General features: G+C 25.1%; 1 protein-coding gene across 2 annotated transcripts in view; it reads right to left on the bottom strand.

Moving 5' to 3' along the window:
* Positions 1-3,603: 3,603 nt before the first annotated feature.
* The window catches only part of LOC142238010 (uncharacterized), a 206,847-nt gene continuing 183,963 nt past the window's right edge, over positions 3,604-26,487 (bottom strand). For both annotated transcript variants that reach the window (XM_075309498.1, XM_075309497.1), the window contains exon 3: positions 3,604-3,773. In XM_075309498.1, coding sequence (XP_075165613.1) covers positions 3,624-3,773 — 150 coding nt within the window. In that variant the 3' untranslated portion in view covers positions 3,604-3,623. The remainder of the gene's footprint in view (positions 3,774-26,487) is intronic.

Here is a 26,487-nt window from a genome sequence, read left to right as displayed (position 1 = left end):
AACATATTTTGCTTCAAGCATATACATTTTTGGGTATTGCCCAAACATTTATATGTTTGATCTCTTCCAATATATAATATGTTTGAAAGCGTATTGGTCTAAACAATATATGTTTGGGTAGTCTAAGTTCCAAACATTTTGTATTTTTGCATCCAAATTCAATAATGTTGTCTTCCAAAAAACAATATGTTATTATGTGAACATATAATATGTTTGGAAGCATTTTGCACCCAAAAATATTATATGCTTAAAAAAATTCTCCCAAACAATATTGTGCTCAAAATTTTATTTATTTATTTATATATTTACAATCATAATGAATTATGAAAATAAACAGGTAATATAGGTGCTAACAACATAGGTTTTCGACCTGAATGCTCAAAATTTTGTATATTCCCCCACATCTTTCTCACTTCCACGAGATTTTTTAGTTCTTAGCACCTTTTTCTGTAATACAAACATTGTAGAAGAAATTATTCAATTTTATGATTTTTTTATTTTAATTTTGCCTTTTGCCGGACGGGGATTCGAACATATTTACAAACATTTTATGTCCCAAACATAATATGTTCTAACATATTAACATATATGTCCCAAACATGTTATGCTAGTTTATGAACATTATATGCTTGCACTCAAAAATATTGTGTTTAAAAATTTGTGTTCCAAACATATAATGTTTATAGCCAAATATATGAAAAACAGTCTTTTTCATCAGTGTAGAAGCAAAATTTTATTATTTTTTTTTTTTTGCTTAGGAATAAAATGTTGACAAAATTTTCTATAGAAATAAAATGTTGACAAAATTTTCTATAGAAATACAATTTTGACAAAATTTTCTATAGAAATAAAATTTTGAAAAAATTTTCTATAGAAGCAAAATTTTAATTTTTTTGCTTAGAAATAATATGTTGACAAAATTTTCTATAGAAATAAAATTTTGACAAAATTTTCTATAGAAATAAAATTTTGAAAAAGTGTTCTATATATGCAAAATTTTATTTTTTTTTTGTTTAGAAATAAAATGTTGACGAAATTTTTCTATAGAAACAAAATGTTGACAAAATTTTCTATAGAAGCAAAATTTTAATTTTTTTGCTTAGAAATAAAATGTTGACAAAATTTTGCATAGAAATAAAATGTTGAAGAAATTTTCTATAGAAATAAAATTTTGACAAAATTTTCTACAGATATAAAATTTTGAAAAAAATTGTCTATAGAAATAAAATTTTGAAAAAAATTGTCTATAGAAATAAAATTTTGAAAAAAATTTTCTATAAAAGCTAAATTTTAATTTTTTTTGCTTACAAATAAAATGTTGACAAAATTTTCTATAGAAATAAAATGTTGACAAAATTTTCTATAGAAATAAAATTTTGAGAAAATTTTCTATAGAAATAAAATTTTGAAAAATTTTTCTATAGAAGCAAAATTTTAATTTTTTTTTGCTTGGTAGTTTTTTTTTTTTTTTTTTGTAAAATTTTGTTTGTTTGTTTGTTTTTGGCTCGAGTGGCAAACGTGGTTGTATATCAATATGAAGATGAACCATCTTCATCATTTCTGTATGGGGTTGTAGAGCATAATATATAAAATTTTGAGAAAATTTTTTATAGAATTAAATTTTTGACAAAATTTTCTATAGAAATGAAATTTTGACAAAATTTTCTATAGAAATAAAATTTTAACAAAATTTCCGATAGAAATAAAATTTTGAGAAAATTTCCGATAGAAATAAATTTTTACAAAATGTTCTATAGAAGCAAAAATTTTATTTTTTTTTTTTTGTTTAGAAATAAAATTTTGACAAAATTTTCTATAGAAATAAAATTTTGACAAAATTTTCTATAGAAATAAAATTTTGAAAAAATTTTCTATAGAAGCAAAATTTTATTTTTTTTTTTTGCTTAGAAATAAAATGTTAACAAAATTTTCTATAGAAATAAAATTTTGACAAAATTTTCTATAGAAGCAAAATTTAATTTTTTTTTTTTGCTTAGAAATAAAATGTTGACAAAATTTTCTATTGAAATAAAATGTTGGCAAAATTTTCAATAGAAATAAAATTTTCTATAGAAATAAAATTTTGAAAAAATTTTCTATAGAAATAAAATTTTGACAATATTTTTTATTTCTGGATGATTATCGTTGACCTTTTTATTTATCTTTAAGAATTACTTTTGTTTTTCACACTCTGTGTAAAGCAGAGTGTGAAGCTGTGTACGCCAGAACAACTCCTTGAAAACGGTTTCGACGAAGTCAACCGAAATATTGGAAATAAAAATAAAAGAAAAACATCATATCTATGTTTTTTAATCGACCTATAGCCGAAACTATGAACAATAATTCTTAAAAATATTTTTTATAGAATCAAAAGTGTAAAAAAATATTTATAGAAGCAAAATTTTAATTTTTTTTTTCTTAGAAATAAAATTTTGACAAAATTTTCTATAGAAATAAAATGTTGACAAAATGTTCTATAGAAATAACATTTTGCCAAATTTTCTATAGAAATAAAATTTTGAAAAAATGTTCTATAGAAGCCAAATTTTAATTTTTTTTTTGTTTAGAAATAAAATTTTGACAAAATTTTCTATAGAAATATAATTTTGACAAAATTTTCTATAGAAATAAAATTTTGAAAAAATTTGCTATAGAAGCAAAATTTTATTTTTTTTTTGCGTAGAAATAAAATGTCGACAAAATTTTCTATAGAAATAAAATTTTGAAAAAATTTCTGTGGAAATAAAATTTTGACAAAATTTTCAATAGAAATAAAATTTTGAAAAAATTTTCTATAGAAGCAAAATTTTAATTGTTTTGCTTAGAAATAAAATGTTGACAAAATTTTCTATAGAAATAAAATTTTGACAAAATTTTTTATAGAAATAAAATTTTGAAAAAAATGTTCTATAGAAGCAAAATTTTAATTTTTTTTTGCAAAATTTTAATTTTGTTGACAAAATTTCCTATAGAAATAAAATTTTGACAAAATTTTCTATAGAAATAAAATTTTGACAAAATTCTCTATAGAAATAAAATTTTTACAAAATAGTCTATAGAAATAAAATTTTGAAAAAAATTTCTATAGAAGCAAAATTTTAATTTTTTTTTTTTTGCTTGGTAGTTTTTTTAGAAAATTTTCGTATTTTATTTTTGGCTCGAGTTGCAGCCGTGGTTGTAGAAGCAGAATTTTAATTGTTTTGCTTAGAAATAAAATGTTGACAAAATTTTCTATTGAAATAAAATGTTGACAAAATTTTCTATAGAAATAAAATGTTGACAAAATTTTCTATTGAAATAAAATGTTGACAAAATTTTCTATAGAAATAAAATGTTGACAAAATTTTCTATAGAAATAAACTTTTGAAAAAAATGTTCTATAGAAGCAAAATTTTAATTTTTTTTTTGCAAAATTTTAATTTTGTTGACAAAATTTCCTATAGAAATAAAATTTTGACAAAATTTTCTATAGAAATAAAATTTTGACAAAATTCTCTATAGAAATAAAATTTTTACAAAATAGTCTATAGAAATAAAATTTTGAAAAAAAATTTCTATAGAAGCAAAATTTTAATTTTTTTTTTTTTGCTTGGTAGTTTTTTTTTTTAGAAAATTTTCGTATTTTATTTTTGGCTCGAATTGCAGCCGTGGTTGTAGATCAATATGAAGGTGAACCATCTTTCTGTATGGGATAATTTGTCCAAATCTTGTTTCATTGGACACTTCAAAATAGTATAAATACCTGTTAAACATTTTTCATATTTCAAACATACCTGAAAAATAGAGAATAAAATATGTTCATTAGAATTTAAAAAAAAAACTTAATAATATAAATGTAATGCCGGTGACCAAGTAAAGACTCCTTGGGAGACACATAAATGTGCTAGAGCAAGTTGAGATGAAAAAAATTTCATTTTTCTTATATCATCTTAAAATTAACTGAAATTTTAATTACTCTAAAGACATACGACTGGAACCGCTATGGTCCTTAACAAACGTGCAAAAATTAGTCCACATCGGTCCATAATCATATATAGCTCCCACATAAACCGATCCACAGATTTGGCTTGCGGAGCCTCTAAGAGAAACAAGTTTCATCCGATCCGGCTGAAATTTGGTACATGGTGTTTGTATATGGTATCTAACAACAATTCAAAAATTGGTCCACGTCGGTCCATAATTATATATAGCCCCCATATAAACCGTTCCCCAGATTTGACTAGCGGAGTCTCTAAGAGAAACAAATTTCAACCGATCCGGCTGAAATTTGGTACATGATGTTGGTATATGGTCTTTAACAACCGTGGAAAAATTGGTCCACATCAGTCCATAATTATATATAGCCCCCATATAAACCGTTCTCCAGATTTGACCTCCGGAGCCTCTTGGAGGAGCAAAATTCAACCGATCCGGTTCAAATGTGGAATGTGGTGGTAGTATATGGTCTCTAACATCCATGCAAAAATTGGTCTACATCGGTGCACAATTATATATAGCCCCCATATAAACCGATCTCCAGATTTGGCATATTTCATCCGATCCGGTTGAAATTTGGAACGTAGTGTTAGTATATGGCCGCTAACAACCACACCTAAATAGGTCCATATCGGTCTATAGTTATATATAGCCGATCTCAAATCACACAAAAATTGGTCCATATCGGTTGCCACTCGTGCCAAAAATAATCTACCAAAATTTTATTTCTATACAAAATTTTGTTAAAATTTTATTTCTATAGAAAATTTTGTCAAAATTTTATTTCTATAGAAAATTTTTTCAAATTTTATTGCCATAGAAAATTTGGTCAAAATTTTATTTCTATAGAAAATTTTGTCAAAATTTTATTTCTCCAGAAAATTTTGTTAAAATTTTATTTCTATACAAAATTTTGTTAAAATTTTATTTCTATAGAAAATTTTTTCAAATTTTATTGCCATAGAAAATTTGGTCAAAATTTTATTTCTATAGAAAATTTTGTCAAACTGAATTATTTACGTATTTAATAGACCTTTTTTGTTTAATATATACCCCGTATGGACTAACTTACAATTGAGAACACGTTGTTAAGAAGTTTCAAGATACCTTGCCATCGGCAAGTGTTACCGCAACCCAAGTAATTCGATTGTAGATGACAGTCTTTAGTACAAGTTTCTATGCAATCCATGGCGGAGGGTACATAAGATTCCGCCTGGCCGAATTGACGGCCGTATATACTTGTTTTATTTTATTTTTTATTATTTATTTTATTATTTTATTTTTTTTTTATTTTTCAGCATTTTTATTTTCAGCAAATTTATCAGCTATGGTATTTGATCTCTGGCCACACTAGTGGCATTATTTTGTTTTGGTTTTTTGTGGTGAGAACAGTTTTAAAATCACTGGGAGATCATTGAGAGAACTAAGAGAGTGATGGATATTAAAAAGTTGAAGTATTGTTTCTGAGAGCAAATCATTGCTCTTATGGTATTTGTGAATATTCATTTGAGTGGGAACATGCCTATAATAAATAGATGTTGTGGTCCTACACGCAGAGAAGGAATATGATCACCTCAAACATATTTTAAGAACAAAATGTTATTTTTGTGTGGTGACCATGTAACATGTTTGTCACTAAAATGTTATTTTCTCGTCAATTATAACCTGCTTGCCGAAATCAGATACATGATTTCCGAGAAAATAGCATGGTTGCGAATACCATGTTACAGGGTCACCACCCAAAAATAACATTTTGCTCTTAAAACATGTTTGAGGTGATCATATTCCTTCTCTGGGTGTATTTGTCTTTTAATATGCATTGATTTAATAACTTTCTATTTCCAATGCCAATGACTATAATTTTCATTGTTTTTTTTTTTGTCATTCGACAATTTTCCATTTGACATCGCAATAAACTCTACGGAAATTTTTTGTGTTGTGTATGCAGCGATATTCCAACTATTAATCAATCAGCTTTAATAAATATCTGTTTTTAATTCCATTGAATACAAATTCCTATACACAGCTTCAGCTTCGGTTGACCTCCATTTCAAAAACAAATCTGCAATATTTAGCAATCATTCGATGCAATGACAAAGTATAAAAAAAAATCAAAATGAATAGTTAGAACGATTATCTCTCTAAAGACTAATATACACCCCAATATTGTAGTACAGGCGGGGGGGGGGGTTTATAAACGGCCAAATGTATTTCGAGAAAATTCGAAAACTGACCTCAACTTGATGATAGAGTACCAGCAATAGCAAGCATCTAACCAATGCTTGATCTCTGAGTCCTAGCCATCGTAACATCAAAAGCTTTTTAGTGTGGTATGGACAATGAGGATTTGTTACCCGATACCCGCGAGACCGCATGTCAATGTTTTGAACTTTATCTTGGTTGATTTAGCAAAATAATGCAGTGCAGTATATTTGAAAGTTCACTCACACACAAGAAATAGCCACATGTATTATTATTGGTCCTGTGGCCCATATGACCCGAAAAAAAACCAACACAACCATAAAGACTTCATTGGCGCTTGGCGCTTTATTTATGATGTTGTCTAATAGTGGTCGTGGTGGTGGTGATGGTATGTGGCTGTGATGGCAACTCTGATATTTAGGCTAGGCACCACCATCAAATCAACAACAACAGAAATCCAATATGGCTTAAATTACATATGGACTACATATAATGACAATAGCGTACTTAAAAGTTGTCGCAAAGCAAATGTAGTACACAACAGACACAAATACACAGTCTACGGACTCCCTTTGAGACTGGATTGTGAAGGCTTTTTAGTTGCTATCAGGACGATACAGTTCAAAAAGCATTCGCAATGCAATAGCCGGCAGCAACGAGGTTTGAATCGAAATTTAAAGAAAACACATCTGTTGATAAAATAAACCTTCTTTTATGCTTTTACAGTATAGCTGATATGTATTGCAACCAACTTCAGGTTGCTAACACTTCTCGCAGAGTAGGACTACGGTAACCTCAAATCGATTTCTAGAGCAAAATGTTAATTTTAATTAATTTTTTCATCAAATTTTTTTTATGCCCAAATAAAAATGTGATTTATACTATACTTTGCGTGATTGAAGATATTTTAATTAAAAAATTTATTAGATCAATTAATTTAGTGATTGAATCATAAACAGTTTTTTTTTGGATGCAGATTAGGTTATGGATAATGACACGGATCCGTGTAAAGCGGATTTTTTCCGCTTATACCATAGTTGGACTATTCCGGCCGGCATAATCCCATGGTATAATGTCTCTCAGATCTGCCTAGGTTCTTCACCCAGAGGTCTTGGTGAAAACGAGAATACTAATCTGACTGCAGTTTCGCAAATCGGCAATAGTCTGAAAGACATAAGAGCCCAATATGTTGTTTCTTCTAAAAGATAATCTATTAAGACGGAGGATATGGAATATTTTTATCGCAGAAATGAACATGTTTGCCAAAATCCAACACATAATGTTTACGGCAGCCATCTTCCCCGTCCACAAATAATATTTTGCTTACGAAAGATGTCGTTTGACAGCTGACGGATTTATTACGTAGACAGTTCATTTTACTGTTCAAAAGCTTTCAAAAGCATTTTGATCTATTGCATTCAAAAATAAAGCCATTCGTGATGGACTTAAAGCGCGGTAATGCGATTACGAAAGCCACTTATGGCTATAAAACCATAAGTGGCTTTTGCAAGAGGCTATCGATTTCTCATCACGGTGGCCACTTGTTCCAAAAATAATCTATCAAAGTTTGAAGCCATTTTTACCAAATATCTACAAAATTTACAAAAAAAAAATACTTACTCCCCATGGGACTTTGATACTATTATACGAAAATTAAAATATTAACCTTAAGAAAAATTTTATTTCTATAGAAAATGTTGTCAACATTTTATTTCTATAGAAAATTTTGTCAAAATGTTATTTCTATAGAAAATTTTGTCAAAATTTTATTTCTATAGAAAATTTTATAAAGATTTTATTTCTATAGAAAATTTTGTCAAATTTTTATTTCTATAGAAAATTTTGTCAAAATTTTATTTCTATAGAAAATTTTGTCAAAATTTTATTTCTACAGAAAATTTTGTCAAAATTTTATTTCTATCGAAAATGTTGTCAAAATTTTATATTCATAGAAAATTTTAGAAAAATTGTATATCTATAGAAAAAGGTGTCAAATTTCTGTAGAAAATTATGTCAAAATTTTTTTGAATTCATAGAAAATGTTGTCAAAATTTTATTTCTATAGAAAATTTTCGTTTTGTTTTGTTATTGTTGGTTTTGTTCTTTAAGCATTGTTGTTGTTTTTTGATTTCAGCTTAAAACCATGCATTGACTAAACTACAAGTGTAGCTTAACCAACAGAGGAATATAATGTTTGTCAAATTTATTTGGGCAAAGCCCTATAGGCTGCAAGATGGTTGGATGGACGCACGTTTCGGAATTACCACATTCCTCATCAGCATCCTCTACTTGCAGCAAAACTATCAACCAATTATCAGAATAAATTCAGGCAGTTCATTAAACCCAACAATGAACCACACTTGAGCCATCCGAAAAACGGTTTTGCATGATAGCCGACTTATGCCGAAATAAATTCGTACAAACATATCTCTTTTCCTATGCCACTGTCAAATCATCGATTTGAGTGCAGTTGGCTGGGTTTATTTTGAGCGTGCTTCCTCTTTTTTCCATTCGTTTTGTTTTATTATTGTTGGATTTGTTCTTTAAGCATTGTTGTTGTTTTTTGATTTCAGCTGAAAATCATGCACTGACTAAACTACAGCTCTGTTGGTTAAGCTACACTTGTAGTTTAGTCAATGCAGGGTTTTAAGCTGAAATCAAAAAACAACAAAATTTTATTTCTATAGAAAATTTCGTCAAAATTTTATTTCTATAGAAAATTTTTCCAAAATTTTATTTCTATAGAAAATTTTTCCAAAATTTTAATTCTATAGAAAATTTTGTCAAAATTTTATTTCTATAGAAAATTTTGTTAAAATTTTATTTCAATAGAAAATTTTGCCAAAATTTAATTTCTATAGAAAATTTTGTCAAAATTTTATATCTATAAAAAAATTTTGTCATAATTTTATTTGTATAGAAATTTTTTTTCAAAATTTTATTTCTAAAGAAAATTTTATTTCTATAGAAAATTTTGTCAAAATTTTATTTCTATAGAAAATTTTGTCAAAATTGTATTTCTATAGAAAATTTTGTCAAAATTTTATTTCTATAGAAAATTTTGTCCACATTTAATATATATAGAAAATTTTGTCAAAATTTTATATCTATAAAAAAATTTTGTCATAATTTTATATGTATAGAAATTTTTTTTCAAAATTTTATTTCTAAAGAAAATTTTCTCAAAATATTACTTCTATAGAAAATTTCGTCAAAATTTTATTTCAATAGAAATTTTTTCCAAAATTTGATTTCTATAGAAAATTTTGTCAAAATTTTATTTCTATACAAAATTTTGTCAAAATTTTATTCCTATAGAAAACCTTATCAAAATTTTGTTTATATAGAAAATTTTGCCAAATTTTATTTCTATAGAAAATTGTCTCAAAATTTTATTTCTATAGCAAATTTTTTCAAAATTTTATTCCTATAGAAAATCTTATCAAAATTTTTTTTATATAAAAAATTTTGTCAAAATTTTATTTCTATAGAAAATTTTGTCAAAATTTTATTTTTATAGAAAATTTTGTCAAAATTTTATTTCTATAGAAAAATTTGCCAAAATTTTATTTCTATAGAAAATTTTGTCTAAATTTTATGTCGTCTTGTTTGTTATTGTTGATTTCTCTTCAATCATTATTGTTGTCCTTGATCTCAGCTTAAAGCCTTTAAAATTTTATTTCTATAGAAAGAATTTCTGTAAAAAATTTTATTTCTATAGAAAATTCTTTCAAAATTTTATTTCTATAGAAAATTTTATACAAATTTTATTTCTGTAGAAAATTTTGTACAAATTTTATTTCTATAGAAAATTTTTGTCATAATTTTATTTGTTCAAGATTTTATTACTAAAGAAAATTTTCTCAAAATATTATTTCTATAGAAAATTTTGTCAAAATTTTATTTCAATAGAAAATTTTTCTAAAATTTTATTTCTAAAGAAAATGTTCTCAAAATATTATTTCTATAGAAAATTTTGTCAAAATTTTCTATTCATAGAAAATTTTGTCAAAATTTTATTTCTATAGAAAATTTTATCAAAATTTTATTTCTATAGAAAATTTTGTCAAAATTTTATTAACATAGAAAATATTGTCAAAATTTAATTTCTATAGAAAATTTTGTCAAAATTTTATTTCTATAGAAAATTTTATCAAAATTTTATTTCTATAGAAAATTTTGTCAAAATTTTATTTCTATAGAATATATTGTCAAAATTTTATTTCTATAGAATATATTGTCAAAATTTTATTTCTATAGAAAATTTTGTCAAAATTTTATTTCTATAGAAAATTTTGTCAAAATTTTATTTCTATAGAAAATTTTGTCAAAATTTTATTTCTATAGAAAATTTTGTCAAAATTTTATTTATATAGAAAATTTTGTCAAAATTTTATTTTTATAGAAAATTTTGTCAAAATTTTATTTCTATAGCAAATTTTGTCAAAATTTTATTTCTATAGAAAATTTTGTCAACATTTTATTTCTATAGAAAATGTTATCAAAATTTTATTTCGTCTTGTTTGTTATTGTTGGTTTCTCTTCAATCATTATTGTTGTCTTTGATCTCAGCTTAAAGATTTTAAGCTGAGATCAAAGAAATTTTTTTATATTTTTTTTTAGAAATTTTTTTCTAAATTTTATTTCAATAGAACATTTTGCTAAAATTTTAGTTCTATAGAAAATTTTGTCGAAATTTTATTTCTATAGATAATTTTGTCAACATTTTATTTGCTGTAGAAAATTGTGTCAATGTCCACCAAAATATCTGAATCTCAATGCGCTGGACTTATGCAGATGATCACTCCACACTCCTAATTTTGTCAAAATTTTATTTCTATAGAATATCTTGTCAAAATTTTATTTCTATAGAAAATTTTGTCAAAATTTTATTTCTATAGTCATTGAGCTTAACATGGAATCGGGCAGCACTCAGTGATAAGAGAGAAGTTCACCAATGTGGTATCACAATGGACTGAATAGTCTAAGTGTGCCTGATACATCGGGCTGCCACCTAACCTTACCTTACCTTACCTTCCTCTTTTTTCCATTCGTTTTGTTTTATTATTGTTGGATTTGTTCTTTAAGCATTGTTGTTGTTTTTTGATTTCAGCTGAAAATCATGCACTGACTAAACTACAGCTCTGTTGGTTAAGCTACACTTGTAGTTTAGTCAATGCAGGGTTTTAAGCTGAAATCAAAAAACAACAAAATTTTATTTCTATAGAAAATTTCGTCAAAATTTTATTTCTATAGAAAATTTTTCCAAAATTTTATTTCTATAGAAAATTTTTCCAAAATTTTATTTCTATAGAAAATTTTGTCAAAATTTTATTTCTATAGAAAATTTTGTTAAAATTTTATTTCTATAGAAAATTTTGCCAAAATTTAATTTCTATAGAAAATTTTGTCAAAATTTTATATCTATAAAAAAATTTTGTCATAATTTTATTTGTATAGAAATTTTTTTTCAAAATTTTATTTCTAAAGAAAATTTTATTTCTATAGAAAATTTTGTCAAAATTTTATTTCTATAGAAAATTTTGTCAAAATTGTATTTCTATAGAAAATTTTGTCAAAATTTTATTTCTATAGAAAATTTTGTCCACATTTAATATATATAGAAAATTTTGTCAAAATTTTATATCTATAAAAAAATTTTGTCATAATTTTATATGTATAGAAATTTTTTTTCAAAATTTTATTTCTAAAGAAAATTTTCTCAAAATATTACTTCTATAGAAAATTTCGTCAAAATTTTATTTCAATAGAAATTTTTTCCAAAATTTGATTTCTATAGAAAATTTTGTCAAAATTTTATTTCTATACAAAATTTTGTCAAAATTTTATTCCTATAGAAAACCTTATCAAAATTTTGTTTATATAGAAAATTTTGCCAAATTTTATTTCTATAGAAAATTGTCTCAAAATTTTATTTCTATAGCAAATTTTTTCAAAATTTTATTCCTATAGAAAATCTTATCAAAATTTTTTTTATATAAAAAATTTTGTCAAAATTTTATTTCTATAGAAAATTTTGTCAAAATTTTATTTTTATAGAAAATTTTGTCAAAATTTTATTTCTATAGAAAAATTTGCCAAAATTTTATTTCTATAGAAAATTTTGTCTAAATTTTATGTCGTCTTGTTTGTTATTGTTGATTTCTCTTCAATCATTATTGTTGTCCTTGATCTCAGCTTAAAGCCTTTAAAATTTTATTTCTATAGAAAGAATTTCTGTAAAAAATTTTATTTCTATAGAAAATTCTTTCAAAATTTTATTTCTATAGAAAATTTTATACAAATTTTATTTCTGTAGAAAATTTTGTACAAATTTTATTTCTATAGAAAATTTTGTTAAAATTTTATATCTATAAAAAATTTTTGTCATAATTTTATTTGTTCAAGATTTTATTACTAAAGAAAATTTTCTCAAAATATTATTTCTATAGAAAATTTTGTCAAAATTTTATTTCAATAGAAAATTTTTCTAAAATTTTATTTCTAAAGAAAATGTTCTCAAAATATTATTTCTATAGAAAATTTTGTCAAAATTTTCTATTCATAGAAAATTTTGTCAAAATTTTATTTCTATAGAAAATTTTATCAAAATTTTATTTCTATAGAAAATTTTGTCAAAATTTTATTAACATAGAAAATATTGTCAAAATTTAATTTCTATAGAAAATTTTGTCAAAATTTTATTTCTATAGAAAATTTTATCAAAATTTTATTTCTATAGAAAATTTTGTCAAAATTTTATTTCTATAGAATATATTGTCAAAATTTTATTTCTATAGAATATATTGTCAAAATTTTATTTCTATAGAAAATTTTGTCAAAATTTTATTTCTATAGAAAATTTTGTCAAAATTTTATTTCTATAGAAAATTTTGTCAAAATTTTATTTATATAGAAAATTTTGTCAAAATTTTATTTTTATAGAAAATTTTGTCAAAATTTTATTTCTATAGCAAATTTTGTCAAAATTTTATTTCTATAGAAAATTTTGTCAACATTTTATTTCTATAGAAAATGTTATCAAAATTTTATTTCGTCTTGTTTGTTATTGTTGGTTTCTCTTCAATCATTATTGTTGTCTTTGATCTCAGCTTAAAGATTTTAAGCTGAGATCAAAGAAATTTTTTTATATTTTTTTTTTAGAAATTTTTTTCTAAATTTTATTTCAATAGAACATTTTGCTAAAATTTTAGTTCTATAGAAAATTTTGTCGAAATTTTATTTCTATAGATAATTTTGTCAACATTTTATTTGCTGTAGAAAATTGTGTCAATGTCCACCAAAATATCTGAATCTCAATGCGCTGGACTTATGCAGATGATCACTCCACACTCCTAATTTTGTCAAAATTTTATTTCTATAGAATATCTTGTCAAAATTTTATTTCTATAGAAAATTTTGTCAAAATTTTATTTCTATAGTCATTGAGCTTAACATGGAATCGGGCAGCACTCAGTGATAAGAGAGAAGTTCACCAATGTGGTATCACAATGGACTGAATAGTCTAAGTGTGCCTGATACATCGGGCTGCCACCTAACCTTACCTTACCTTACCTTCCTCTTTTTTCCATTCGTTTTGTTTTATTATTGTTGGATTTGTTCTTTAAGCATTGTTGTTGTTTTTTGATTTCAGCTGAAAATCATGCACTGACTAAACTACAGCTCTGTTGGTTAAGCTACACTTGTAGTTTAGTCAATGCAGGGTTTTAAGCTGAAATCAAAAAACAACAAAATTTTATTTCTATAGAAAATTTCGTCAAAATTTTATTTCTATAGAAAATTTTTCCAAAATTTTATTTCTATAGAAAATTTTTCCAAAATTTTATTTCTATAGAAAATTTTGTCAAAATTTTATTTCTATAGAAAATTTTGTTAAAATTTTATTTCTATAGAAAATTTTGCCAAAATTTAATTTCTATAGAAAATTTTGTCAAAATTTTATATCTATAAAAAAATTTTGTCATAATTTTATTTGTATAGAAATTTTTTTTCAAAATTTTATTTCTAAAGAAAATTTTATTTCTATAGAAAATTTTGTCAAAATTTTATTTCTATAGAAAATTTTGTCAAAATTGTATTTCTATAGAAAATTTTGTCAAAATTTTATTTCTATAGAAAATTTTGTCCACATTTAATATATATAGAAAATTTTGTCAAAATTTTATATCTATAAAAAAATTTTGTCATAATTTTATATGTATAGAAATTTTTTTTCAAAATTTTATTTCTAAAGAAAATTTTCTCAAAATATTACTTCTATAGAAAATTTCGTCAAAATTTTATTTCAATAGAAATTTTTTCCAAAATTTGATTTCTATAGAAAATTTTGTCAAAATTTTATTTCTATACAAAATTTTGTCAAAATTTTATTCCTATAGAAAACCTTATCAAAATTTTGTTTATATAGAAAATTTTGCCAAATTTTATTTCTATAGAAAATTGTCTCAAAATTTTATTTCTATAGCAAATTTTTTCAAAATTTTATTCCTATAGAAAATCTTATCAAAATTTTTTTTATATAAAAAATTTTGTCAAAATTTTATTTCTATAGAAAATTTTGTCAAAATTTTATTTTTATAGAAAATTTTGTCAAAATTTTATTTCTATAGAAAAATTTGCCAAAATTTTATTTCTATAGAAAATTTTGTCTAAATTTTATGTCGTCTTGTTTGTTATTGTTGATTTCTCTTCAATCATTATTGTTGTCCTTGATCTCAGCTTAAAGCCTTTAAAATTTTATTTCTATAGAAAGAATTTCTGTAAAAAATTTTATTTCTATAGAAAATTCTTTCAAAATTTTATTTCTATAGAAAATTTTATACAAATTTTATTTCTGTAGAAAATTTTGTACAAATTTTATTTCTATAGAAAATTTTGTTAAAATTTTATATCTATAAAAAATTTTTGTCATAATTTTATTTGTTCAAGATTTTATTACTAAAGAAAATTTTCTCAAAATATTATTTCTATAGAAAATTTTGTCAAAATTTTATTTCAATAGAAAATTTTTCTAAAATTTTATTTCTAAAGAAAATGTTCTCAAAATATTATTTCTATAGAAAATTTTGTCAAAATTTTCTATTCATAGAAAATTTTGTCAAAATTTTATTTCTATAGAAAATTTTATCAAAATTTTATTTCTATAGAAAATTTTGTCAAAATTTTATTAACATAGAAAATATTGTCAAAATTTAATTTCTATAGAAAATTTTGTCAAAATTTTATTTCTATAGAAAATTTTATCAAAATTTTATTTCTATAGAAAATTTTGTCAAAATTTTATTTCTATAGAATATATTGTCAAAATTTTATTTCTATAGAATATATTGTCAAAATTTTATTTCTATAGAAAATTTTGTCAAAATTTTATTTCTATAGAAAATTTTGTCAAAATTTTATTTCTATAGAAAATTTTGTCAAAATTTTATTTCTATAGAAAATTTTGTCAAAATTTTATTTATATAGAAAATTTTGTCAAAATTTTATTTTTATAGAAAATTTTGTCAAAATTTTATTTCTATAGCAAATTTTGTCAAAATTTTATTTCTATAGAAAATTTTGTCAACATTTTATTTCTATAGAAAATGTTATCAAAATTTTATTTCGTCTTGTTTGTTATTGTTGGTTTCTCTTCAATCATTATTGTTGTCTTTGATCTCAGCTTAAAGATTTTAAGCTGAGATCAAAGAAATTTTTTTATATTTTTTTTTTAGAAAATTTTTTCTAAATTTTATTTCAATAGAACATTTTGCTAAAATTTTAGTTCTATAGAAAATTTTGTCGAAATTTTATTTCTATAGATAATTTTGTCAACATTTTATTTGCTGTAGAAAATTGTGTCAATGTCCACCAAAATATCTGAATCTCAATGCGCTGGACTTATGCAGATGATCACTCCACACTCCTAATTTTGTCAAAATTTTATTTCTATAGAATATCTTGTCAAAATTTTATTTCTATAGAAAATTTTGTCAAAATTTTATTTCTATAGAAAATTTTGTCAAAATTTTATTTTTATAGAAAATTTTGTCAAAATTTTATTTCTATAGCAAATTTTGTCAAAATTTTATTTCTATAGAAAATTTTGTCAACATTTTATTTCTATAGAAAATGTTATCAAAATTTTATTTCGTCTTGTTTGTTATTGTTGGTTTCTCTTCAATCATTATTGTTGTCTTTGATCTCAGCTTAAAGATTTTAAGCTGAGATCAAAGAAATTTTTTTATATTTTTTTTTTAGAAATTTTTTTCTAAATTTTATTTCAATAGAACATTTTGCTAAAATTTTAGTTCTATAGAAAATTTTGTCGAAATTTTATTTCTATAGATAATTTTGTCAACATTTTATTTGCTGTAGAAAATTGTGTCAATGTCCACCAAAATATCTGAATCTCAATGCGCTGGACTTATGCAGATGATCACTCCACACTCCTATTCATCCAACACGACGCAGGCCAATCCCACTCCACACGCGTCAACCAAACATTGCTTAAAAAAGATAGTCCTCGCTTCATTTCTTCCCCAAAATGGTCACCAAAATCGCGGAATCTCAAGTCGTTGGATTTTTGGACTTTTATCCTAGGCATAGGCGTTGGCAGTAAGGTTAGGGTGTAAGCTTGGCATCACAAAAAAATACAAAAATGTCGATCATGTCAAGACGGTGCCTAGTCGGCAATGGGCCAGAATATCGCAGAGCCATTTTCGTGCAGCGTGTCATGGCTTTGTTTGAAAGCCATAATTCGTGACAATGGTAACCAATTTGAACAAATCTAAATTTATTCAACACATCCGACAGTTGTTGCTTTGGAACTATAAAATTAAATAATGGCGCTTTATTTTATTGCATTACATTATCAGCATCCCTGTATATAACATACTCTACCCAGCAAAAAAGGCGTGGCCGAAAAAAGCATTGAAAATGTTCTTTTCGAAGCCGGAAGTAGGCTCAAACGCAAGCAATGAATTTTAATGGGCTTGTTATAGGATGGAAGTCATTTTTAATATATAATTAAATTTTTTACATTTGGTAAAAATCCTTTAACTCCCAACCTCGTTTGCAAAATAGATTTAGAACAAATGTATAATGAGAAAGTCAATGCTCTCCGTTTTGTTGTTGCTACCGATGGCGATGGCTATGTTTCTTTTGTTGCTTTGCATTGTTAGCTGCTGCCTCTGTTGTTACCAAAATGCCGCATTCGATTCAAATTTTCATGCCATTACTGCTGTTGTAACATTCAACCACAAATAATCATCAACAGTTTAAGCAACAAACGAAACGAGAAACAAAAACAAAAACAAGGACTGTGTAAAAAAATAAATATGATTAGAAAAAAAAAAACAACAAATGGCGCTTACAAATGGGTTAATTTAACACAGAGAAAAATATGACGAAAATATATCAAATTAAAAATTTGATTGAAGTTGAAAACTGATACAATTAACTTTTTAATCAAATTAATTAAGAAAAATTAAGAAAATTAGAAATCAATAATAATTGAAATTAATTAATTAAGAAAATTAGTGAACATTTTTAGATTATTAATTTAAATATCAACTATCTCAAAAACCCTCTTTAATTCAATAGAAAACATATAATTGAAAATTGTTCCTAAATAATTAATTTTATCCACACTGCAAACATATTAACATAATATGAAAGATTATGGAACCTAAATTTTAGGTTACATAATTTACACAATATTAAGGACAATTTTTTTTAAAATGAAGAAATTTTATTTAAAAGAAAGTTTATAACCATTGTTTTAAAAATTCTCAATTTTGCACCACATCCGGATCCAAAGAGAACATTTTCACTACAAGAAAGTAATTGAAAATACACAGAAAAAAATTTCACGAAATTTTTTTTAATTAACGTCTTAATTGAGTTTTAAAAAATATTCAATCAAAAATTTAATTGATTCAAAAAGTTTTTATTTGAAACAAAATCAATCACAATAATTAAAAGCATCAATTAATTTGACTTTCAATTAATTTTTTAATTGATACTATCATTTGTGTTATTGAAGACATTTCAATCAAGAAATAAATTGAATCAATTAATTTAGTAATTGAACCAGACATCTTTTTTGTGTATAGTTACGTTTTTAATTCAAGAAATTAATTGAGTTTTGCAATCACCATCAATTAAATATTTAATTGAATCAATTAAAAAGATTAATTGAAAATTTCCAATCAAATCAATTAATTTTTTTAAACAAATATTTTTTATGACCAATTAAAACTGTGAGTGCTACTATCATTTTTTGATTGAAGATATTTCAAAAACAAAACAAAAAAAAAACAAGTAAGGAAAGTCTAAAGTCGGGCGAGGCCGACTATATTATACCCTGCACCACTTTGTAGATCTAAATTTTCGATACCATATCACATCCGTCAAATGTGTTGGGGACTATATATAAAGGTTTGTCCCAAATACATACATTTAAATATCACTCCATTTGGACAGAATTTGATAGGCTTCTACAAAATCTATAGACTCAAAATTTAAGTTGGCTAATGCACTAGGGTGGCACACAATTTTAGTAAAAAAATATGGGAAACATTTAAATCTGAAGCAATTTTAAGGAAACTTCGCAAAAGGTTATTTATGATTTATCGCCCGATATATATGTATTAGAAGTTTAAGAAAATTAGAGTCATTTTTTCAACTATTCGACGAAGCAGTGGCGATTTTACAAGGAAAATGTTGCTATTTTGACCATTTTTGTCGAAATCAGAAAAACATATATATGGGAGCTATATCTAAATCTGAACCGATTTCAACCAAATTTGGCACACATAGCTACAATGCTAATTATACTCCCTGTGCAAAATTTCAACTAAATCGGAGCAAAAAATTGGCCTCTGTGGGCAAATGAGTGTAAATCGGGCGAAAGCTATATATGGGAGCTATATCTAAATCTGAACCGAGTTGGCTGATATTTTGCAAGTTTTTCGAGATTCATAAAATATTCGGATGTACGGAATTTGAGGAAGATCGGTTGATATACACGCCAATTATGACCAGATCGGTGAAAAATATATATGGCAGCTATATCTAAATCTGAACCGATTTTTTCCAAAATCAATAGGGATCGTCTAAAACTGCGAGCTGTACTTTGCTCACAAAAATACACCAACAGACAGACAGACGGACATCGCTAAATCGACTCAGAATTTAATTCTAAGCCGATCCGTATACTAAAAGGTTGGTCTATGATTACTCCTTCTTGGTGTTACATACAAATGCACTCACTTATTATACCCTGTACCACAGTAGTGGTGTAGGGTATAAAAAAAAACAAACAAAACAAATATATACGGCCGTAAGTTCAGTCAGGCCGAAGCTTCTGTACCCTCCACCATCCACAATCGAATTACTTGCGGTATCACTTGCCGATGGCAAGGTATCTTAAAACTTCCTAACACCGTCTTCTAAATTGCAAGGTAGTCCATATGTGGTATATATTAAACTGAAAAAAGCCTATTAAATACGTATATAATTCAGTTTGACAAAATTTTCTATAGAAATAAAATTTTGACAAAATAAAATTTTGACAACATTTTCTACAGAAGTAAAATTGGGACAACATTTTCTATAGAAATAAAATTTTAACAAAATTTTCTATAGAAAAAAAATTTTGTCAAAATTTACTATAGAAATAAAATTTTGACAAAATTTTCTATAGAAATAACATTTTGACAAAATTTTCTATAGAAATAAAATTTTGACAAAATTTTCAAGAGAATTAAATTTTTTATAAAATTTTCTAAAGAAATCAAATTTTGAAAACATTCTCTATAGAACTAAAATTTTGACAACATTTTCTATAGAAATTACATTTTGCCAAAATTTTCTATATATATAAAATTTGACAAAATTTTCTATAGGAATAAAATTTTGACAAAATTTTCCATAAAAGTAAAATTTTGACAAAATTTTCTATAAAAATAAAATTTTGGTGGATTATTTTTGGCTCGAGTGGCAATCATGATTATAAACCGATATGGACCAATTTTTGTGTGATTGGGGATCGGCTATATATAACTATAGACCTATATGGACCAATTTTGGCATTGTTATTAGCGGCCATATACTAACACCACGTTGCAAATTTCAACCAGATCGGATGTATTTTGCTTCTCCAAGAGGCTCCGGAGATCAAATCTGGAGATCGGTTTATATGGGGCCTATATATAATTATGGACCGATATGAGCCAATTTTTGCATGGTTCTTAGAGACCATATACTAACACCACATACCAAATTTCAACCGGATCGGATGAATTTTGTTCCTCTAAGAGGCTCTGGAGTTCAAATCTGGGGATCGGTTTATATGGGGGCTATATATAATTATGGACCGATATGGACCAATTTTTGCATGGTTCTTAGAGACCATATACTTACGCCATGTACCAAATTTCAGCCAGATAGGATGAATTTTGCTCCTCTTAGAGGCTCCGGAGTTCAAATCTGGGGATCGGTTTATATGGGGGCTATATATAATTATGGACCGATATGGACCAATTTTTGCATGGTTTTTAGAGACCATATACTTACGCCATGTACCAAATTTCAGCCAGATAGGATGAATTTTGCTCCTCTTAGAGGCTCCGGAGTTCAAATCCGAGGATCGGTTTATATAGGGGCTATATATAAATATGGACCGATATGGACCAATTTTTGCATGGTTCTTAGAGACCATATACTTACGCCATGTACCAAATTTCAACCGGATCGGATGAATTTTGCTGCTCTTAGAGGATGCGTAAACCAAGTCTGGGGATCGGTTTATATGGGGGCTATATATAATTATGGACCGATATGGACCAATTTTTGCATTGTTGTTAGAGACCATATACTTACGTCATGTACCAAATTTCAGCCAGATAGGATGAATTTTGCTCCTCTTAGAGGCTCCGGAGTTCAAATCTGGGGATCGGTTTATATGGGGGCTATATATAATTATGGACCGATATGGACCAATTTTTGCATGGTTGTTACAGACCATATTCTAACACCACATACCAAATTTCAACCAGATCGGATGAATTTTGCTGCTCTTAGAGGATGCGTAAACCAAGTCTGGGGATCGGTTTATATGGGGGCTATATATAATTATGGACCGATATGGACCAATTTTTGCATTGTTGTTAGAGACCATATACTTACGCCATGTACCAAATTTCAGCCAGATAGGATGAATTTTGCTCCTCTTAGAGGCTCCGGAGTTCAAATCTGGGGATCGGTTTATATGGGGGCTATATATAATTATGGACCGATATGGACCAATTTTTGCATGGTTGTTACAGACCATATTCTAACACCACATACCAAATTTCAACCAGATCGGATGAATTTTGCTCCTCTAAGAGGCTCTGGAGTTCAAATCTGGGAATCGGTTTATACGGGGGCTATACGTAAAAGTGGACCGATATGGACCAATTTTTGCATGGTTGTTAGAGACCATATACTTACACCATGTACCAAATTTCAACCAGATCGGATGAAATATGCTATTCGTATAGGCTTCGCAAGCCAAATCTGGGGGTCCGTTTATATGGGGGCTATACGTAAAAGTGGATCGATATGGCCCAATTGCAATACCATCTGCCCTACATCAATAACAACTACTTGTGCCAAGTTTGAAGTCGGTAGCTTGTTTCGTTCGGAAGTTAGTGTGATTTCTACAGACGGACAGGCGGACATGCTTAGATCGACTCAGAATTTCACCACGACCCAGAATATATATACTTTATGGGGTCTTAGAGCAATATTTCGATGTGTTACAAACGGAATGACAAAGTTAATATACCCCCCATCCTATGGTGGAGGGTATAATAATTGGAACAATTAATTTCGTGATTGTATCAGAAAATTTGTTTGTGTATATGTACCCTCCTCCGAGGATTGCGTACAGAGTTCTACCGATAACTACTTTGCCTTCCCAACTTAAACCATCTTAGCATCCCACAAAAAAGAGAGCTTCCAAAAAAGTAGTTTGGATGCCCAATTTGTGATTCATCTCCAATGAATTTCACATGGTTTTGTCATAGGACGGAAGTACTCCATTTTTGAATCATTTGCATTGTTTTAGGAGCTGTGCCTTGGAATGAATGGAAAAAGCGTCGAAATGTCGAAACGTCAATTAATTTCGTGATTGAATCAGAACAAAATTTTGTGTGTGCGTGAAAGTGATTGCCATTTGTTATATATATCATTCCATAATGATGGAGTGGAAAAAATTCCAAAGTAGTAAATTTTAATTCTTAAAAATTTATTAAGATGCATTAGCTGTTCTCTTTCGAAAATAGTTACGCTCCAGATAATTTCTACAGCCCTTTTTAGGTACTTGTGATTTATGAGATTATATCCTTCGTCATTTCTCAAATTTCAACAACAACAACACTACGCACTACATTTACAACATTGCTAACCTTGTCTACATTTTTTTGGCTGTATCTTAAAAAAAAAAACAAATTTAAAGCATATCATACAGGCGCAAGTTTCATCCATGGTTAAAAATTCTCATACTTGAAAATTTTTTAAATATGAAACAAAAATGAAAGAAGACCATAATAAAAAGTTCATTATTAACTTTAAGACATGTTTTCTGCTCGAGGGTTTAGTTGGTAAGTTGATGGATGTGTTGTGTGTGTGTGTTTTTTTTTTCGTTTTGTTTGGGGAATTTACAAAAATGTTCCGAGATAAAGGCTGAATGTGTGTGTGTGTATTTGTATGTGGCTCGAGAGCTTAAGGTCCTTTCATTAATATTAATTGTACTTGGAAAAAGTATTAAAAAATACATAGGCTTTCATAGACAAGTTATGAAGGCAAACAAAAAGAGAACTGAAGTATTATGGCCACACAGGATAATTCGTTAGTCCTGTACATGGAGAGAAAAAAATTGTTGTTTTTGTTCTTATGACAGCTTAAGAGCCATCCTATGCAATGATAAGTGCCACAGCAATAAATGGGTAACCAAGCAATACATGGATGAAAAGCTGTTTATTAAGAGAATTGATAGAATACCACCAACAATACCGTATGCGTGGGAATAATGACTTACCATCACTAAGCACTTTAGGTTACCATACATCCACACGTAACCCACACATTTGTCGCACACTAGATTGTTTGTTTATATCTCGTTCACGCTTATAATTTAGCTCTCGGTAATGCTGCAGAGAAATGCTATCCTTATAGGGCATGCCCTTGATTTTTTTCGTTGATTTTTTTTAGGAAAATAAAATTAGACATTCCTTTAAAAATTACGTGTTTTTATAAATTAATAAATAATAAACTGGTTATGATTGTTATTATTTTTTTTAACGCCGTCCATCGTTTTTGTATGCGGTGTTTGAAACCCGAGAAATCCCAACTTTCAAATAAATCCGGGGGTTTCGAATACGAAATCGAAATTCTGTTATATTTGACTAGAACTATTTAATAAAAAATATCTGATTTTAAATTTTTTGTTTAGTTAAGGTATAATTACATTGAAGAAGTGATCAAAAGAGCGAAACAAAAAGAAAATTTTAAACCTTTTTTACTTATTTCGGAATGGACAATTTTCCAATTTTTTCTGGCAATATTTTTAGAATTTTGTACTTACTGTGGTATCAGTAAGTACAAAATTCTGTTATATTAGTTTTTAAATATTTTTACCTTTGGACAGTGTTACCGTTGTCCCACTTTAGTAACAATTTTGCCACAGAGATAAAAATTTCACGAAAATTTGTCCAATCAAAATATTAATTGAGTTCTACAAAAATATTTAATTAAAAATTTAATTGATTCAACAAAATTTTTAATTGAAACAAACATCAATCACACAATTTCATAGTCATAATTTTATTTCTTTAGAAAATTTCGTCAAAACTTTATTGCTATAAAAAATTTTATCAATATTTTATTTTTATAGAAAATTATGTCAAAATTTTATTTCTTTTGAAAATTTTGTCAAAATTTTATTTCTATAGAAAATTTAGTTCTATAGAAAATTTTATTTCTATAGAAAATTTTGTCAAAATTTTATTTCTATGGAAAATTTTGTCAAAATTCTATTTGTTTAGAAAAGTTTGTCAAAATTCTATTTGTTTAGAAAAGTTTGTCAAAATTTTATTTCTATAGAAAATTTTGTCATAATTTTATTTGTATAGAAAATTTAGTCATAATTTTATTTATTTAGAAAATTTCGTCAAAACTTTATTGCTATAAAAAATTTTATCAATATTTTATTTTTATAGAAAATTATGTCAAAATTTTATTTCTATTGAAAATTTTGCCAAAATTTTATTTCTATAGAAAATTTTAGTTCTATAGAAAATTTTATTTCTATAGAAAATTTTGTAAAAATTTTTATTTCTAAGGAAAATTTTGTCAAAATTTGATTTCTATAGAAAATTTTGTCAAAAATTTTATTTCTATAGAAAATTTTGTCAAAATTCTATTTGTTTAGAAAAGTTTGTCAAAATTTAATTTTTATAGAAAATTTTGTCATAATTTTATTTGTATAGAAAATTTAGTCATAATTTTATTTATTTAGAAAATTTCGTCAAAACTTTTTTGCTATAAAAAATTTTATTAAAATTTTATTTTTTATAGAAAATTATGTCAAAATTTTATTTCTATTGAAAATTTTGTCAAAATTTTATTTCTATAGAAAATTTTGTCAACATTTTATTTCTATAGAAAATTTTGTCAAAACTTTATTTCTATAGAAAATTTTGTCAAAATGTTATTTCTATAGCAAGCTTTGTTTTATTTCTGTAGAATATGTTGTCAAGATTTTATTTCTATAGAAAATTTTGTCAAAATTGTATTTCCATAGAAAATTTAGTCATAATTCCATTTCTTTAGAAAATTTCGTCAAAACTTTATTGCTATAAAAAATTGTATCAATATTTTATTTTTATAGAAAATTATGGCACATTTTTTTTCTATTGAAATTTTTGTCAAAATTTTATTTCTATAGAAAATTTTATTTCTATAAAAAATTTTGTCAAAATTTTGTTTCTATACAATATGTTGTCAAAATTTTATTTCTATAGAATTTTTTTTCAAAATTTCATTGCTATAAAAAGTTTTGCCAAAATTTTCTTTTTATAGAAAATTATGTCAAAATTTTATTTCTTTGAAAATTTTGTCAAAATTTTATTTCTATAGAAAATTTTGTCAAAATTTTATTTCTATAGAAAATTTTTTCAAAATTTTATTTCTATAGAATATTTTGTCAAAATTTTATTTCTATAGAAAATTTTGTCAAAATGTTATTTTTATAGAAAGCTTTGTTTTATTTCTATAGAATATGTTGTCAAAATTTTATTTCTATAGAAAATTTTGTCAAAATTGTATTTCCATAGAAAATTTAGTCATAATTTTATTTCTTTAGAAAATTTCGTCAAAACTTTATATCTATAAAAAAATGTATCAATATTTTATTTTTATAGAAAATTATGTCAAAATTTTATTTCTATTGAAACTTTTGTCAAAATTTTATTTCTATAGAAAATTTTAGTTCTATAGAAAATTTTATTTCTATAGAAAATTTTGTCAAAATTTTATTTCTATGGAAAATTTTGTCAAAATTTTATTTCTATGGAAAATTTTGTCAAAAACTTTATTTCTATAGAAAATTTTGTCAAAACTTTATTTGTTTAGAAAAGTTTGTCAAAATTTTATTTCTATAGAAAATTTTGTCAAAATTTTATTTCTATAGAATATTTTGTCGTAATTTTATTTGTATAGAAAATTTTGTCATAATTTTATTTATTTACAAAATTTCGTCAAAACTTTATTGCTATAAAAAATTTTATCAATATTTTATTTTTATAGAAAATTATGTCAAAATTTTATTTCTATTGAAAATTTTGTCAAAATTTTATTTCTATAGAAAATTTTATTTCTATAGAAAAATTTGTCAAAATTTTATTTCTATAAGAAATTTTTGACAAAATTTTATTTCTATAGAAAATTTTGTCAAAATTTGATTTCTATCGAAAATTTTGTCAAATTTTAATTTCTATAAAAAAAAATTTGTCAAAAGTTTATTTCTATAGAAAATTTTGTCAAAATTTTATTTTTTGTCATAATTTTATTTCTTTAGAAAATTTCGTCAAAACTTTATTCCTATAAAAAATTTGACAAAATTTTACTATTATAGAAAATGATGTCAATATTTTACTTCTATAGAAAATTTTGTCAAAACTGTATTTCTATAAGAAATTTTTGACAAAATTTTATTTCTATAGAAAATTTTGTCAAAATTTGATTTCTATCGAAAATTTT

The sequence above is a fragment of the Haematobia irritans genome, chromosome 5 (assembly GCF_050003625.1).
Source record: "Haematobia irritans isolate KBUSLIRL chromosome 5, ASM5000362v1, whole genome shotgun sequence".
NCBI lineage: Eukaryota > Metazoa > Arthropoda > Insecta > Diptera > Muscidae > Haematobia > Haematobia irritans.
This window is presented reverse-complemented; position numbering and strand designations above follow the sequence as displayed.